This window comes from Antennarius striatus, chromosome 4 (assembly GCF_040054535.1).
Source record: "Antennarius striatus isolate MH-2024 chromosome 4, ASM4005453v1, whole genome shotgun sequence".
In the NCBI taxonomy this organism is placed as follows: Eukaryota; Metazoa; Chordata; class Actinopteri; order Lophiiformes; family Antennariidae; genus Antennarius; species Antennarius striatus.
The window spans coordinates 12,783,465-12,799,638 of record NC_090779.1 but is presented as its reverse complement, the minus strand read 5'-3'; the positions used below and the strand labels follow the sequence as shown (position 1 = coordinate 12,799,638).

The window sequence follows — 16,174 nt, the reverse complement described above, 5'->3', positions numbered from 1 at the left end:
CTACAATCATAGTCCTGAGTAGCTTCTGCTTGTGGTGATAACCAGTCAGTTTTATTCAAGCAGTGTAGTTTTTTTTTAACAATATATACAAGTGCAGGTAATCTCAATTACCACTTAACCTCCATACATCAGAATGCCAGTGTGGTTTTACTTGGCAAGAATTTACTGTTTTCTTTCTCTCTTTTTTTTGTTGTTGTTGTTGTTGTTTTTTTGCAGTTTGTGAAAGCCGCTAGTAAACAGAAAGTTGTATCTGGGTTGTAGGAAGAGCACTCACTGTCTCACTGTGACCTCACTGATTATTTTACTTCTGACTGACTCAAGTGTTATAGTGTGTCCTCAGATTCATTTGGACTTTTTGTGTTAGTGTTCTATTCTCGTCATGTTTCTTTATTGATTTGTTAGGTTCAAACTTTGTTGGTACATTTCGTAGCGTGTGGAACATGATACTGACTCATTCAAAGTTTAGAGTGACAGAAAAAAGACGAAAAAAACAAATATCCTGTCTATTCTAAACTTACTTACACTTGTAAAAATGAATAAATTACAAATATTAGCTTTTTTTAAATGACAAGCAATGTATATATGATAGATTTCATATAAATTTTTGAAAAACAAAAGTATATAGATATATATTAAAGTATATACATATATGAATGTTGGCATATATGCATAGTTAACCACCTGTGAAAAAGGTGAGCAGATTTTATTCTTTGTATGAACTCTTGAACTTTTGAACTCTGAACTATGAACTAGGGGATGATTTGCACAAAACATGGTGACAAGGTGCTAACATAAAAGCCACTCAATGTCCAAACATATGTGTGCATCTGGATTTGTGAATCTCTGTGTTGTCGTTTCTGTTCATCGTATGATTGTGTGTGTGTGTGTGTGTGTGTGTGTGTGTGTGTGTGTGTGTGTGTGTGTGTGTGTGTGTGTGTGTGTGTGTGTGTGTGTGTGTGTGTGTGTGTGTGTGTGTGTGTGTGTGTGTGTGTGTGTGTGGGTGGGTGCTGTGTGCATGAGTCGTAATACTTGTTTGCATTTTTGGCAAGTATAAGAGGCAATGACAATACCTGCAACAGAGAGAGAAGTGTGGGGTTGATTGTTAGGGTATACGTCTGTGGAGATGATTGACTATATAGCCTTACTGCATTACCATCAGAGATTCCCGGCAGTGGGTGTGTCACACATGCACTCATGCATGCACACACACATACACACATATACTCACACGCACACACATACATGCACGTGCACAAAAAGTTTTTAAAGAATGCACACAAATATTAATATTCCATTCCATATTATTGTTTTGCATAATATGCATGTTGCATTCTTGTTTTGCATCTTCACAAAGTGAACTGGCCTGCCCAAGTGGGGGACAAAGACAGGAGACAGATCATCACAGGGTATGGAATGAAACCATTGTCACATCTTATAAAGAAACTATAACTCACTTTGTAACTGTTTGGGTACAGCTTATGCAGTGTCACTGTTTTGTACACCCATCCCCAGATGACATTTGTGCTCCTTACACTCTGGCAGCACTCCTTTTTCCTTTTTCAGATATGCAGTTTCTGAGTTTTGGATATGCTAAACAGGATAATTCAGTGAGGAACAAGCAACACAAAGGAAAATGTGCCAAAAAAAACCTAGAATTTTAACTGTATATTTGTCTTCACTCTAGAACTTAGTTAACATTCTTCAGCTGATATACTCAATTATATGGTGCCATCTCCTGGAAATCTTGAGAAATAGACATTTGTTAGATCCTGTATTTCCTACTACTGTATTTTCCTGGTGGAAAAGTAGTTTTTATTATTTTGTAAGATGCCGCATATATATATATATATATATATATATATATATATATATATATATATATATATATATATATATATATATATATATATATATCCATTTACCTATGAACTCTGCATTAGCATTTGTATTTAAATTTTGAAAAAAAGTATTCTTGATTTTGATTTTACTGTGATGAAGGTTATCAGAAAGCTTATCCACTTTTCCCATAAAAAACACTGAAGATGTGAATGTGTACAGTCTCACACAGGCTGGACTGGTCAGAAGATAAAATTCTTTAGTAAATACCTGGTCCAGATACTTGTGAAAATTACGCAGACACAGATGCAAAATGATGTTATGAAGCAACATGTGACAGATTTACACATTAGGTTGGAAAAGTTAATTGGATGGTTTCCTGTTTTCTAAGTAACAAAGCACAATCTACATAGTGTAGGGGGAGTTATATAACCTTTTTAAAAACCCACTGGGGTCTGACCACTCACCAGAACCGGTGATCTTATCGTCAAAGGGTTTTTCTTTCATTGTTGGTTTTCTCCTTGTTTGCACTGTGAAGTTTAGAATGGTGGATGTATCACTGCAATGTCTCTGTCTTGTCTCACTGGTGATCTTCCTCTTTTCAATGTCCAATCAGCTACCCAATCATCTGTGAGTTTTCTCACAGCAACATGTGGAAGCTTGGAATATAAAAACCCTAATCCATTTCGATAAAATAAAGCCCACGTTAAAATACAACTGAACCAGGGGCTCTACCTATTATTCATGCAAACAGAAAGTGACAGAATGACACAAGATCTGAGATGTTGCTCAGGATATCTCCACCACAGAGATGTTTGTTAAATTATGTAATAAATTTATAATTAAAACAAAGTAGTCTTCTTCCTGCTTTTTCTGTGTCTCATTTGAATATTATGTTCCTGTGTAGATTATTGTGATTTAATGCCAGTCACATATGAATAGATGGATTCTGTGAGCAATACAATCCTTATTTAAAAATACTTATGTTAAATTGAGCATCACTTTCCGAAAGAAAAGGTGTTTAAATTCTTAATTCTACATTCTCGCTAATATCACTTCATCCACATGACCACCCCAAGCCTACCATGAAGACACAATTGGCATTCGTACTAAACATTTATGAGCATCTTCATGATATAGACAGCATCACAGTGCTGAAACCAAATTTATTTTGCAAAAGATACATTTCAAAAATGTCTAATATAGGTGAATGTTTCACCTTAGTGAACTCTATTTGCAGAGTCACAGTGTAAACTTGTTCCAATCCCATGGGAGGATCATGGGATTAGCCCTTGAAGTGCCACTGGTCTTTTTTTCTTCTGGTGGAAACACAATCATGTCATATAAATATAGCAACACTGCATTTACATCCTGATGATTCCCATGTTTATGACTTATGATGCAACTGGTTTGAACGTAACATGAGGCAACACCGCCACGGAGTTGGTCAGAAGCATATGGTCTGTCTACCCCGATAGGAGTTTTGCGGTGAATTACAAAAGCCCACCCCATTAGTTAGTGATAATTTGTGAATGTGTTTACCTGCTGCTGTCACCAAAGCCTGGTAGTTATCACCAGGTAGTTTTTACTTTTCCTATTTAAACTAACACTGTTGCTGTAATGATTCAGTTTTTTCTGACAATAAAATCAGGAATTCTGAGATTAAGCGAGTGATAAGTGAGAATTGCTGTTGTCTTTTGACTTTTGTACAATCCCAATTGTTTCGTTTACAATTTTTACAAATATTGTATTTGCAGTTATACCAATCCATGTTTACCATTTTTACAATTTCTAACTTTTATTACATATAACAATTGGTCTACATCCATCTTGTACATTTTGTTTTTGATTGTTGTAAAACATATTTGTTTTGATAAGCAATCCTTAGACAACTAAAAGTATTACCAGTACTATATTACTTTGTTATTCATAACTGGTGGTTGCAACCTAGAGCAGGCACCAGATAATGGCCCGCCACTAATGTAACTAATGCTGGATCTCTATAGGTCAGAAAGACACAATAATTTGATTACATGGTACATTACATTTTCATTTAAAGAGATGTAAACTTTTACTACAAAAACGGAAAAGTCACAAAAGAGCCATCAGATGCAGCCTCCTGCTAGAACTACACACAACTTCCAACACAAAATTCAGTAGCAGCAAATGCAGATCACAATCATAAGGTGTCTTTGTTCTGTGCAGGTTTGTTTCTATTTCTTCACATTCTTCACACATGGCATGACACAACAAGCAAATACACATTCTCATTGTGGGATTTCCTACCATTATAGTCTGGTCAGAAAAGGTATGAGTCACAATGAATACAACCTTTGAAGAGTTGATGAGCAGGAAAAATGAGAGAAAACAAAGACTAAAAGAGGTGGCTGTTGTGGACCAGGAAGTAGCAAAGGTTAGTCAGGATGAAGTGAGGAATGAGTACAACCTAGTAAATAGTAAAATTTATGAAATCGTTACACTAGGTTCATTTCCTTGCCAATGTCACAGAGAAAGGGGGCAGGGGCTCAAAACCTGAAGAACATTTTTTTTTCTACCTCAAGTGGTTACAAAGCAGACCAACAACATTAATAAGGACGAACAGTGGGCCTGTTCCTGATGTCCACCACACAAGTCTCTAACACTTTTTAAAAGCATGATCTATTCACAGCTTCAACTCCAAAGAAGAATAAATTATCCATGAGATGATAGGAGATGATTGGAGCATCCATCAGACCAACTCGGGACTCTCTGCTTCCAATCCATCCTCATCTGCTTCTGAATTATCTTCTTTCTTCTCCAGGTCAAAATTCTTAGAGAAAGACAAACTTTATTAATATACTCCCAAGACATATTGAAACCCCTTTACTTCACAAGAGCAGAAAAACAGATGAAAGAAGGTGAACAGGACGCCATTTCTGTACAAATAACATAAAAAAATTAAGATACAGAAAAATTATTAAGCTTTGCAATTGTAACGAATATGTTCTTTTAAAAATTTTGGAGCTGAGTCCTTGGGGAAGAGCAAGTCCAATGTCCTTTCCTTTGTTTTACCAGGAAAATGGGGAAAAAAATTCAGGGATCTACCTCTAATTCTTGCATCACTTCATCCATGAAGTCACTGGGGTTTTGCTTGTAGTCCACTGCTCTCTTGATCATCTCTCTGAACATCTGATTGGACAGTTTCATTCAAAACTATCAACACTGACAGAAAGTTCAAGATGTCTGGATAATAATCAGATAATTTTCAGATTGTGCTAAATTACAATCTGAATTAATTTGATTACACAATACAGTAATTTAATTCAGATTGTAATTTAGCACAATCTACAGTAATTACTGTTACATATGCAGACAAACAACTTGTAATATTTAATAAAGATAATTTTAGGGTTATTTGTGCTTTTTAAATACTTAAATAATTGAATGTAGGGCTAATATTAAAAGAAAATGAGAAAAAGCTTCAAACCTTAACTACATTAGTTCCATCAGCAGCTGACACAAAATAAAAAGGGAGTCCTTGCTTCTTTCCAAAGTTAAAGCTTCTCTGTGTTACCTTTAAATCAGCTGCAGATATTAAAAACAAAATGTTCACATCTATAATTTTCAAGACAACTTTTCGGGTCAAACAGTTAAAAGCATAGTGAACATCATGTATGCAAACAAATAAAAGAACTTCTGCTCTCCGGTTCACATTTGATACAAAAATAAAGGCTGGATATTGATTATACTTTTGGTTGTTGAGCCAGACTCACCATCAATTTTGTTGGCAACTACACAACAGGGTATCTCCGGTCTGTACTCTCTCAGCTCCTTAAACCAAACAGTTAGATTTTTATACGTGATCTTCCTTTGGACATCAAAAACCTAAACAAAAGAAAAGACATTTACAAAGAGTTCCACTTTTTATTGCTGAAAATATGGCACCTACCAATGACCATTTTTTTCATTCTGATTGCTGTTAAAGAATAACCTTTCACATCTTATAATTCATGCTGAAGCATACAAACAAACAAGCAAACTGTAAATGTGAGAGGTGCATGTCATCATTTTATTGTCCCCTGTAAGCGATTTATACTAAAATTTTGTTTCATAGCCAATTGTTATTTTCTTGTCTTTTTTTTTTTTTTTTTTACAAGATTCAGAATTGCTGAAAACAACTATCTACAAAAGAACAGTGTGTTTTACCATGATGCATGCATGCGCTTTATGGTAGTAGGAGGGATGCATGCTCTGAAATCTTTCTTGACCAGCAGTGTCCCAGAAATCTGTGAATCACATAAATAAGTGGCTGATTAAAAAGATAAATAAAAATTCAGGGTTTAATTTATAGGACCCATTTTAAGACAATTTAGGAAAAAAAAAATTCTGTCATTACCCTGAGCGGAGCAAAAGTAATTGAAACAACACTTACCGACCACAACAGTCTTGTTTCCTACAGTTGCTGTGTGTTTGTAGAGGGTCAATGCGTATGTTGACAGCTGCTGGGGGCGACTGCAAAAGTTAAGAATTGTAACCTCTTAATCTGATTCCACGCGTCACGGGTTTGTGTTCACGTGTTGGTAATATGTTAAATGTGTCGAAAATAACTTTTTTGATGTATAAAGATGCAAAAAGAAGGATACTATTCGTCCATTAGAAACCTCTCCATCAGCCTGTTAGGGGAAAAAGGGGGGGGAATAAAAGAGTGAATACAACATAACGTATCCTCACTGGGGACATCAATTATATTACACATGTGTCAGTTTATCTGTTCACACACTAAACAGTTACACGGAGCCTACGAGTATTACAGCCATTACGTACTTGGATTTACCGACTGCGCTGTCTCCCAGGCAGATGATCTTCACTTGTTCGTCTGATTCGTACTTTTTTTGGTCCAGTTCAGGGATGCTACTAATGTCCCCCGCCATTTCCCTTATTTCAACTCTCAATCACTCGATAACTCTTATTATATCAGCCAGAGACAAATCAAGGAAAATGTATGCGTGGGGGGGGGGAAATTAGCCTCTCAGGAGCTAGCATGGGATAATTCTTGACTACCCTGCCGGTAAACCGGTTACCATCATGTGATTCACCTGAATTAGAGTCAATGGAAACTGTTAACATATATTATTTATCCAAACATCACTTAATGTCTCGCGTAAATCACGATTATCTGTCAAAATTAAAGCTTACTTCATTTCCCGCACGCAGCTAGGTACAACAAACGTCACCAGCGTTTCTATGCAACCAAGACGCTGAAAGGACCTCTCTTTCATATTTCCTGCTGTCCTAACAGGTGCCGGTCTAAAATACTTTATGATTATTATGTTTTTATTAAGAGTTCGAAAAAATATATTTTAAATGTCTTACCAAATGTAACGCAAATATCTTGTCATAACTAATATACTCAAAATCAATCTTCACACAAGATTTTGCCTTACCCGGCTTCACCCACCATTCAAAGATATCTGAGCAAACTTGTTTGTGATTACTCGAATTATCCTGTGCTAGTATTCACCAATATTTACACCAGTAGGAGCACTACCAGTACAATTCTTTCTAAGTTTGTTACATTCAGACTACCATTCATTTGTTTAGTTCAAAGGATCATTTTTTAAAACGCAGTAGTGCAACCTTTAATCATAAAGAACAATTCTGCGCCTTCTGTTCTCTTAAAATTCATATTTGTAAAACTCATTTTCTGTTTAGTTTCAGCTAGACCAGTTATGCAATTACAACCTTGTTTAGACACCCATGGTGTTCATGAAATATTTGTCTGATTTCAAAACACCACATTACTGAAGGTAATTACCTGGATTTTAAGTGTGATATAATATAAATTCTATCCTGACTTTATCCAGTTGGATTTAGTTATTTACCAGTGACAATGAGGGTTTGTTGATTTCTTAAAAATTGTATTGCATTAATACAAAGCTCAGACACGTCACCGTTGAAACATTTTTTTTTATTATGTACTGTAATTTAATGAAAATACTGATAGTGGTCACAGCCTAGACAAAATCATAAGTAGCTATGCAATAGAGCTGTCAATTAAGTGTGATTTTTAATATTTTGTGTTTTTCCTGCTTTTGTGGTGCTGCTTGTAAAATTTGAGTAGTTTTTGGACATTATTCATTCACATCTACAATGAGTGGTGAAACATATTGTGAGTGTCGCACTCCAAAGGAGAACCTTGGAGCTTTTGCTCTTGTGATGGTCACCTAAGAAGAGAAAAATATGAAGGAATGATCAAAATGCAAAATATGTGGTGAGCAAATAAGAAGTAACGAATCTCACCTGTTCAGCATGGTGTGCACCTGGTCCAGGTTTCTTAATTGTTCCATCAGGTATAAAGTTGCGACCTGCCATGCTGAATTGGGGAGGTTTTTGCCTATAAATACAAGGGTCCACAACCTTGTAGGCAGCGGGGCCAGGGGTCTGGAGGCGTGACAAAACATGGAGAATGAAAATAATCCACAATATTTCTAGATTATTTTAAATTTTGACTTAAATTGTAAGGATCTAAAAACAAAACAAAGTACATACTTTCTTCAGGTCTTCGTGGAAGCTTCCAGTTTTGCTGCGGCCAGAGAGAGAGTAGGTTGGAGCTGCAGGAGTGATCACAGTTTTGTATCCCAGCACAGTGGGCAGCGTGTAGGCAGCTGGACCTGGAATTTGAACAAGTATTCTTTGTGCCATTCATTTTCATAATCCAACACTTGAGCAAACACCAAATGTAATAACTTACCTGGTGTTTGGCTATTTCCGCATTCTTTACTCCTCCCAGATAGAGAAAAAGCAGGAGCAGAGTGGAAGGTCCACTTTACTGAACGCTCTGGAGAGTAGTCTCCTGAAACACCACAGTCATTAGAAGATACTGCTGTCTACTGAGCTCAAATGATATGTCATTCACCATAATGTCTGCTGTCAGAGATAGACCAGCAGTATCTTTATGTGAAAATTGTGCTTCAACTTGTAAGGGGCTTTACTGACCAGGTCCCGGGGCCTTGAAAAGCCCTGGTTCCTTTGGACGACTGTGTAGTGAAAACGCAGGAGTTCCATCCTGTCCTGCTCTGGTGATGTTGGAGGGGATGAGGTATCTCGGTCCAGGGGAACAATCAGAACTTGCCTGGTTATGGCGTGTCCCAAAGCTGAACAGTGGTGCTTTGTATTTAGTAGGATCATGTTTAGAAATGCCTTTAGGAGGAATCAACATCAGTATCAGTCATCATTGAAAATATTGTGTTGGTGATGATGTAACCCTTTCAAAAAGATCTCATGGCCTTATGGTTATACCTATGAGTACAGGCAGTGCATACTTGGGTCCTGGGCTACTATACATGGCAGCTATTGGCCCTCTTGGCTTGTGGGGCCTCCATGTACCAACCCAAGGGTCAGTGCTTGACATAATCCTGGAGGAGAGTTGTTACAGAAAAGAAAAGACACGTTGCAACAAAGGAACAGTTCAGAAGTTGGTTCGATGGCCGAGTCCCTTACAGCCGCAGGTACTCTAGGAGTGGACAGTTGTGGAATGGAAGAAATACACAGCCGGCAGTTCAATTAAAGCCAATTAATCAGCATGGCCAGTACATGAAATGTGTTATTACGCACCAAACATCATAGCTGACCTTGGATACTGAGTGGCATATTGTCAAAACTTCAAACTGGGAATCTAGCGTTGTCTTTAGGGACTCGCACACTCAGCAACAACAAGGAGACCTGGGGATGGACGACTGGAAGAAACATATCACCTGTACTGAACCCAACCACTGCCTTGCTGTTGAACTACAATGTTAGCTATGGATTAAGTGTCAGCATTGGATTTAGGGTTAGCCAGACGGAAAGACAGGGGGATGGATGGATAGGCTATAAAATAACACCAATGCATATTAGCAAGCTTGCACACTGACATTGGATTGAATCATGTTTTCACCTACAATTTAAAATTTTGTGACTTTTGTGACAAATGATGATAGGCCAATCAATATGTAACACCCAGTCATTTACATCCTTCCATTATTACGCGAAATTTAGAAAGTTACATATAAGAATTTGAATTTTTGAGGCAGACACACAAGATACTGACATAAACTGTCATGACATTCTGACTGACACTGGCACCAATTTGTATTGTAGATAAACACGTGCAGATTCACTATAAAGGTGTAAAGGTATAAAGGTGAGTGAACAACAGTAAACTGGATCCGACATTATGGAAGACCACATTTTACATTTCATTTGCCTTGCAATGAGGCAACAACCAATGACAAATGTATAAAAGGTATCACTGTGAGAGGAGCAACAGTGTTTTGTTTTTACAGCCTAGAAACTATTTCCAAGGTTATTTTTCTTCAATGTAAAGGCAGTCATCATTAGAATTGCTAACTACTCTATACCTGGCATTTCAGGTACTGTATTTCCTTACCTTTGTAAATACTTTCAAGATTTTGAAATGACTAAAGTGCTTTACAACAAGAAACCTGGTGATTAAAAGGGTGATAAGCATGAAAATTGTTCTTTAAAATCAAGTAGGTAGGATATAGTCGTGTCTAGATGTCTACTTATAGCCATCCAAGTGACAGACATTTCCTAATCATCCCCTCCTTTGGTAGCTAAAAACACGCTCAAGTGAACAAGTCTGTTTTATTATAAACATTAGTATTATCCAACTCATATCTTCCAATGGCATTTGGAATTTTATTTTCAGACAATTTCCTGAACCATACATGCTGGACTGTTAATGTTCCTCAAACATCTTGTACTCATCTTCTCTTTTCGCCTCAATCATCTTGTACTGACAGAGCCAAATTTCTGTAATGTCCCTAGTCTAGGGAAATATTGAAAATATCTGTGCCATTTTCTATGTAGTTGTGAATATCATTCACCCAAAGTAGCGTGTATCAAAACCACAAGATGTCTACCAAATGGAAACATTGACCACTTTAAGCTTTGTTCAGGTCTGGGTTCAGTTACTGTCTTAAAGTAAGTGTATAAAATAGTTTTACCTCATCGAAACCCTGATCCTGCTGTAAATATCCCTCTGTGTTGGTTTTATTGTTGGAACTCTGTTCTCTGTATGTGCACCAAACCTAAGCGTAGAGTGTTTAGTAATTGTCAACTTCACTATGACAATGTTTCCATAGAGACAAACATCATTATTATCTGTTTGCTAAGGATACGTATGTGAACAGTGCAACAATTTACAAAATGTGAATTAAAAACATTTGGTATGCGTATTTTATAAATGATTGAAGTATGAAAGGGTGGAACAGGCTATAGACCATTAATTCTGTAAGCATTATTTCAATGACACTGAGTTCTAATATTAGCATATCATGCAGGGTGACTCATGATATAGGAGTGGCCCTATCTAGGTACACCAACCTGGTCTTTATTTTTTTTATACTCAATGAAACATAGTCTCAACAGCATTTATGTTCCTATATGAGGTGGTTAGGGATTTATCCTAATCTATCAGAACCACACAAGACTGACTTTGTACCTGCAGGTCATGGTGAGCCATATAAAATTCTGTACACTAATATACCTTAGTTGTGATTCTTTGTATTGAAAAGCATATGTGTTGACTGGTTTGTGACTAGTATTACAGTATGAGTACCAACAGTGTTCTTGGCATCAGCAAAGTTTGAACCAGAGAGACTGAGTGAGGTGAGTGAGTGAGTGAGATCATAGTTCATATTGTCAATTTATTTGTCATATCAAAACAAAACAGAGGCAGTTAATGTTGAATCTACATCCAATGTAAAACGTGATATTAAACATAAAAGGATACATATAATTGGATTTTAATGGTACTATCTAGATGAGGAGTCAGGACCGAACTGAGAGGAAACCTCTCTGCACCAACACTTTTCATAGTGAGAAAAGCAGACACACACAAAGGTGTTGCCAATAGCATTAGCCATGGCTCTGTTCTTTTCTGGCACCACAGTAAGTCTTGACAGCAGGCCAATATGCACAGCTACAAGGCCCTGAAACCAAAGCAGCTATACTGGATTAAGGTGTCAGACACTGTCTTATTTATTCTTCCTATTCCTATTGTAAAAATGGCTTTTACGCTTCTCGATTGCACAAAATCAGGTGCTCAGGATGAAAAAATATCACTTAATTGAGAAAAAAGCTGCTCCATTCTATTTCAATCAGCTCTTCAGAGTGCAGCATTGGTGCTGCAAGTCCTGGTGAGGTATCTGGAGTGGTGGAAGGTTTCTCTCAAGCTGGCCTGCAAGACCTTCATCAAATTTGTCAGACTCCCCAATTCCTCTCGGGAGCGCTGTTGGTTTTTCACAAAAAAGGAAGTTACTGACCTAAACAGTACAACCTCACATACTCTTTGTCATACTGTGATACTACATTTGACCTACCCTCGTAAGTGTCCGCATCAGTCGTTGTAGCACTGCCTCCTCTCTGTGTGGACACAAGCTGGTGACCGTACTCACACAGCTCAGAAGACAATAGATGGTGTCCCTCTGTGGCTGCAATGATGACACACAGATAACAACTTTTGAAAATCTTACCCTAAGAGATTCAAGGTGCAAAGACAAGAATATGCACGAGACAAAGATCTCACAGTTGTCTTACCTTCTTGAGGACATTGAGAGGCTTTCTATTGTTTGCTCCACAACTCAACTTGACTATATCGTCTGCACTTATAACAGGCTCCTAGGAGATATTGATAGTAACAGAAAAAGATATCTACTAAAGTATGATAAGTGTAGATTGAGATTCAAATCATTCAATCTTCAATTGGAAATTTTAACATTAGGCCCTCTTTCTTGGTGCAACTGACCCTTAACTTGTCCAGCCACGTCCATAGTAGGCAACTGAGAACATGAGGATCTAATTCAGTAACCAGTAGAGCCCAACCACAGTCACTCATGTTCAGTTCCTCCTGTTTAAAAGGAGGGCAGCAGCAGTAGTTCAGTAGTTGAAAAGCTCAAAATCAATATTTTATGTAAAATTAGTTTGCTGAAGTGTTTTTTTTTTACCTGCAGCAGAATAGATCTTTGCAGAATGGTCTCTCCTGGAGGACCTTGGTCTGCCATTGCCCTGGCAACAGCACGGGCAACTGAGGTCAGGCCTGGATTACATGGATTTCTGCACAACTTTATGTGACAAAGATCAGAATTTGTAAGAACACTTTCATCAAGAACTTCCTTTACAGTCAGCCTTCTTCACAGTGCAAAACATATTTACCTCAGTGTTTGAGCTGCATTTGAGAAATGTCTTTTTGGCTGTGTTCCTAGCTCTTTTAGTACAGATGTTGCTTGTTCTTACATTGGATATTGGAATATTGAGTGTATGTGACAACTTTTTCCTGCTTTGATAACCTGGTGAAACTGCAATAAGACTTGGACTAACTGATCTCAGATCAGTTCGTGTGAGATCCTTCGCACACCATTGCCTTCCAGTTCCAATTGCTGATGTATAGTATGGACTCAACTCCAAATCCTTTCAAACAGAACACATGAAAGTTAGAAATGGTTGTATAAATATTTTCTAATTAATGTTTAGAAATTCTGGGCATGAGAAATTCGACCTCTTGTAGTGTAATCTTGCTAAGATCAGAGTCGCTGTAGCTGCGTTTTTCCAGTAGTATCTCTCTCCCTCTCTCTCGGAGTCCCAGCTGGTCATCCCAGGAAGATACTGACTCTGAGTCCACCCACGAGCCCTTATAACCCTCCCTCAATAAAGGGAGATACTGTTTGGATACCAAGGTCTCCCTCACAGTCCTGCTCAAGGTTTTCAGGGCAGACCTCTTCTCTAGCTCGGCATGGACCTCTGGAGGAGCAGGGAGACCCAGAGCTAGGCAGGACAGACGCACACACAAGAGGTACACCACCTACCGAGACAGTCAAGAGATGTTGAAACAGGAGGAGGCACCATAGTGTTCTAACGGTGTAGTTTGTTTTAATGACTGGGACCAATGTAGCATAAAAATAAAATCCTAACCTTTGGTGTATCTCTGAGGATACGTGCCTCCTGGCCATGTAGCAGTAATGCCTGTCGATTTAGGTAGTGCTGTAGGGTGAAAGGGGCTCCATGTCTCAGGCTGAGGTCTGGGTATTGGACCAGCTGTGTACCAAGTAATCGAGCAAAGTCAAACACCTGGCTGATCTGTGCCCGGGTTTGGATAGAACGAGGTCGTTTAATCCGAACATAGTGAACAGCCTCACTTGGGCTGATGCGCAAAATGTAGATCAAGTAACAAGCTATCAGGACACCTGTTGAGAAAAAATGGGCAAACACACTGAACATGCATGAAAGCATTGCATGCATTTATGTATGTATGTACATGTGGTGTGTACATTAATGATGGAAAATACTGTATATGTATGTTTCATTGTACCTGTCCTGCCCAGGCCTGCATGGCAATGCACAGCCACTCTTCCTTCTCTTACTGCAAATGCCAAGACTTTCACCCCATCAATAATACCAACCAACGAGGACACACCAAAATCTGGCATCCCGAAGTTGTAAAAGTAAACTGCAAATAGACAAATATGTGCACACATGAAAAGCTTGGTAAAAAAAATTGACTTTGTCTTTAGGTTTTTTATCAATTTATAAATTCAACACACTGTACATGATTTAATTCAGAATTTGTTGCTGCCTGACCTGTGTAAACCATAACTGTCTCTTATCAGATTAATTCAAACCTTTACTGTTGCTGTTCATTCATATGCAGGTTTCTAGATTTTAAGTTGGATGAAATGCACAAATATGCCTCATGTAACAGTTAATGAGTAATACAGAACTCACTGTCATTCTCCATGAAGATCTGTGGAGAGTAGGTGAAACCGCTTTCTGGGTCTAGAGGTGGACCACAGTGAGCATGCTCTCCTGGAAGCTGCATATTGATAATTGATCGGATGTTCAACCTAAGAGGATAAATAAATAGATTTATCATGAATATAACTGTTGACATTGGAGTTGTGTTTGTAGCTTAAGACTGGCATATCTCGACACATTTAAACAGAATTTTATCCAGAATTTGTAAAATAAAATTGTTTTGAAGGATCATATTTTTATTTAAAAAATTTCCATAAATAACCTGTGCAGGCATAGTTACAGTAGTTGTACAATAAGGGGACATAATATCATCACACTATTCATGATTATCACATAAAGAACAGATGCTAAGGAGAACCACAAACATTACACTGATGACCTTTGAAACTGTTCAATGATGCTGTATTTCTCAATTAGATTATTGGACGGCCGTGCCATGGCAATTATGTCATCTGTGACCCTGTAATGAGAAGACGTTCACGATCAGTGAACTATCATTTTAAAAAAGTACATAATTCGGTAAAATCAGTATAAGTGCAATAATCTGATCTTACCAGGAGGAAAAAAGGCCTCGAATCACCTGTTGGTTTGATTTCCAGCATTCTGGTCCTTCATAGCGACAATCTTTTCCTCCACAGGCCAGCAGACAGAGGAGTTTGGGTGGGATTGCCTTTACCAGGTTCTCCCTGGCTTGGGTGTAAGAGGGTCGTGGTACCGGTATGTGTGAGGTGAAAGTTGACATCATCCTGCACCAGGAGTAACCCCATTGGTCAGCATGATCTATATACACTTCATACGTGAAGGATTGTGCCCCAACTGGTCCCTGAGATACACCTTGCATATCACGCATCTTCTTCTTTTCCTTTTGGCTTTTCCCTTCAGGGGTCGCCACAGCGTTCAGTTGCCTCCATCTAACCCTGTCTTCTGCCTCCTCAATATAGTATGACATTCAATAATGGCTGACTTAGCTGTTACTACAGATGTCTTTATTCTTAACGTAGAGTGCAAAGAAATATAAAGAAAAATAAACCATAGGTCCTAAAAAGGACATGAAAAATAGCTAAGTACTGTATCTAGACTACAGTAAAAGGTAATACTCAATGTAGCACTCTAATGGAATGTAATCAATGGGAAGTCAAATACCTTGTTATGTTGTAGGATGGAGTTGTAAATCCCATTTAAAGCATTTCCAGAGTTTCAATGGGAGAAAGTGGAAAGCGGCTAAATACACGTTTGTTCCTCTACCCTGACCCACCCTGCTGATTACAGATACACACAAACATACAACTGTGCTGACCCAGTTCACTAAGCCTGATTAGCTGTCATAAAGACATTACAACAGATATTATAGCAAGCCAATTACATAATGCTTATTCCTTCACCTAGAAATAATATTGATTAATGTCCTAATTACCTGGCAGCTGCTACAGTAATTTTTATCAATTTGACAATGATCTGCATTGCTGCTGTCATCCTCTCTGATGTTCCATTACACTGCAGCATTTCCACTGGCTGCTGAGGACAGCACTCAGCTTGTGCATATACA

At 38.0% G+C, this 16,174-nt stretch overlaps 3 protein-coding genes across 7 annotated transcripts; all 3 read right to left on the bottom strand.

The window, feature by feature from the left end:
- Window positions 1-3,659: 3,659 nt before the first annotated feature.
- Window positions 3,660-7,038, bottom strand: rabl2 (RAB, member of RAS oncogene family-like 2). 2 transcript variants are annotated; one of them, XM_068313312.1, is made up of 8 exons: window positions 6,640-7,038; window positions 6,459-6,488; window positions 6,248-6,327; window positions 6,022-6,101; window positions 5,589-5,700; window positions 5,303-5,400; window positions 4,921-5,004; window positions 3,660-4,645 (listed from the first exon to the last, which is right to left on the bottom strand). In XM_068313312.1, the coding sequence occupies exons 1-8, from the start codon at window positions 6,744-6,746 to the stop codon at window positions 4,565-4,567; spliced, it is 672 nt and encodes a 223-aa protein (XP_068169413.1). In that variant the 5' UTR covers window positions 6,747-7,038; the 3' UTR covers window positions 3,660-4,564. The 2 variants fall into 2 exon arrangements, with proteins under 2 accessions (XP_068169413.1, XP_068169414.1); XM_068313313.1 differs by having other exon boundaries at window positions 6,650-6,760.
- An 832-nt stretch (window positions 7,039-7,870) lies between these two features.
- cimap1b (ciliary microtubule associated protein 1B) lies at window positions 7,871-9,734 on the bottom strand. The gene is made up of 6 exons (XM_068313777.1): window positions 9,115-9,734; window positions 8,812-9,015; window positions 8,567-8,668; window positions 8,365-8,486; window positions 8,116-8,256; window positions 7,871-8,039 (listed from the first exon to the last, which is right to left on the bottom strand). Exons 1-6 carry the CDS (start codon window positions 9,224-9,226, stop codon window positions 7,947-7,949), a joined length of 774 nt encoding a protein of 257 aa, XP_068169878.1. The 5' UTR covers window positions 9,227-9,734; the 3' UTR covers window positions 7,871-7,946.
- A 1,782-nt stretch (window positions 9,735-11,516) lies between these two features.
- Window positions 11,517-16,140, bottom strand: zgc:77752 (uncharacterized protein LOC393862 homolog). Of its 4 annotated transcripts, none has more exons than XM_068313696.1 (13): window positions 15,772-16,140; window positions 15,183-15,374; window positions 14,999-15,088; window positions 14,599-14,717; window positions 14,186-14,323; window positions 13,789-14,060; window positions 13,376-13,678; window positions 13,033-13,287; window positions 12,825-12,941; window positions 12,626-12,727; window positions 12,418-12,498; window positions 12,201-12,311; window positions 11,517-12,109 (listed from the first exon to the last, which is right to left on the bottom strand). In XM_068313696.1, the coding sequence occupies exons 1-13, from the start codon at window positions 15,804-15,806 to the stop codon at window positions 11,987-11,989; spliced, it is 1,938 nt and encodes a 645-aa protein (XP_068169797.1). In that variant the 5' UTR covers window positions 15,807-16,140; the 3' UTR covers window positions 11,517-11,986. The 4 variants fall into 4 exon arrangements, with proteins under 4 accessions (XP_068169797.1, XP_068169798.1, XP_068169799.1 ...); XM_068313697.1 differs by having other exon boundaries at window positions 15,008-15,088; window positions 15,772-16,136; XM_068313698.1 differs by lacking the exon at window positions 15,772-16,140 and having other exon boundaries at window positions 15,209-15,370.
- Window positions 16,141-16,174: the final 34 nt, after the last annotated feature.

Excerpts from the sequence above, each read along its gene's own strand:
- rabl2 (XM_068313312.1), bottom strand. The coding sequence starts at position 6,746 with ATGGCGGGGGACATTAGTAGCATCCCTGAACTGGACCAAAAAAAGTAC. Across the intron at positions 6,102-6,247 it reads AAACAAGACTGTTGTGGTCG|ATTTCTGGGACACTGCTGGT; the intron begins GTAAGTGTTGTT and ends TGTGATTCACAG. Across the intron at positions 4,646-4,920 it reads AAGTGATGCAAGAATTAGAG|AATTTTGACCTGGAGAAGAA; the intron begins GTAGATCCCTGA and ends TCTTTCTCTAAG.
- cimap1b (XM_068313777.1), bottom strand. The coding sequence starts at position 9,226 with ATGTCAAGCACTGACCCTTGGGTTGGTACATGGAGGCCCCACAAGCCA. Across the intron at positions 9,016-9,114 it reads TGCACTGCCTGTACTCATAG|GCATTTCTAAACATGATCCT; the intron begins GTATAACCATAA and ends TTCCTCCTAAAG. Across the intron at positions 8,257-8,364 it reads TCCACGAAGACCTGAAGAAA|ACCCCTGGCCCCGCTGCCTA; the intron begins GTATGTACTTTG and ends TCACGCCTCCAG.
- zgc:77752 (XM_068313696.1), bottom strand. The coding sequence starts at position 15,806 with ATGGGATTTACAACTCCATCCTACAACATAACAAG. Across the intron at positions 12,499-12,625 it reads CGTGGCTGGACAAGTTAAGG|GAGCCTGTTATAAGTGCAGA; the intron begins GTCAGTTGCACC and ends AATATCTCCTAG. Across the intron at positions 12,110-12,200 it reads TGATGCGGACACTTACGAGG|CGCTCCCGAGAGGAATTGGG; the intron begins GTAGGTCAAATG and ends AAAAACCAACAG.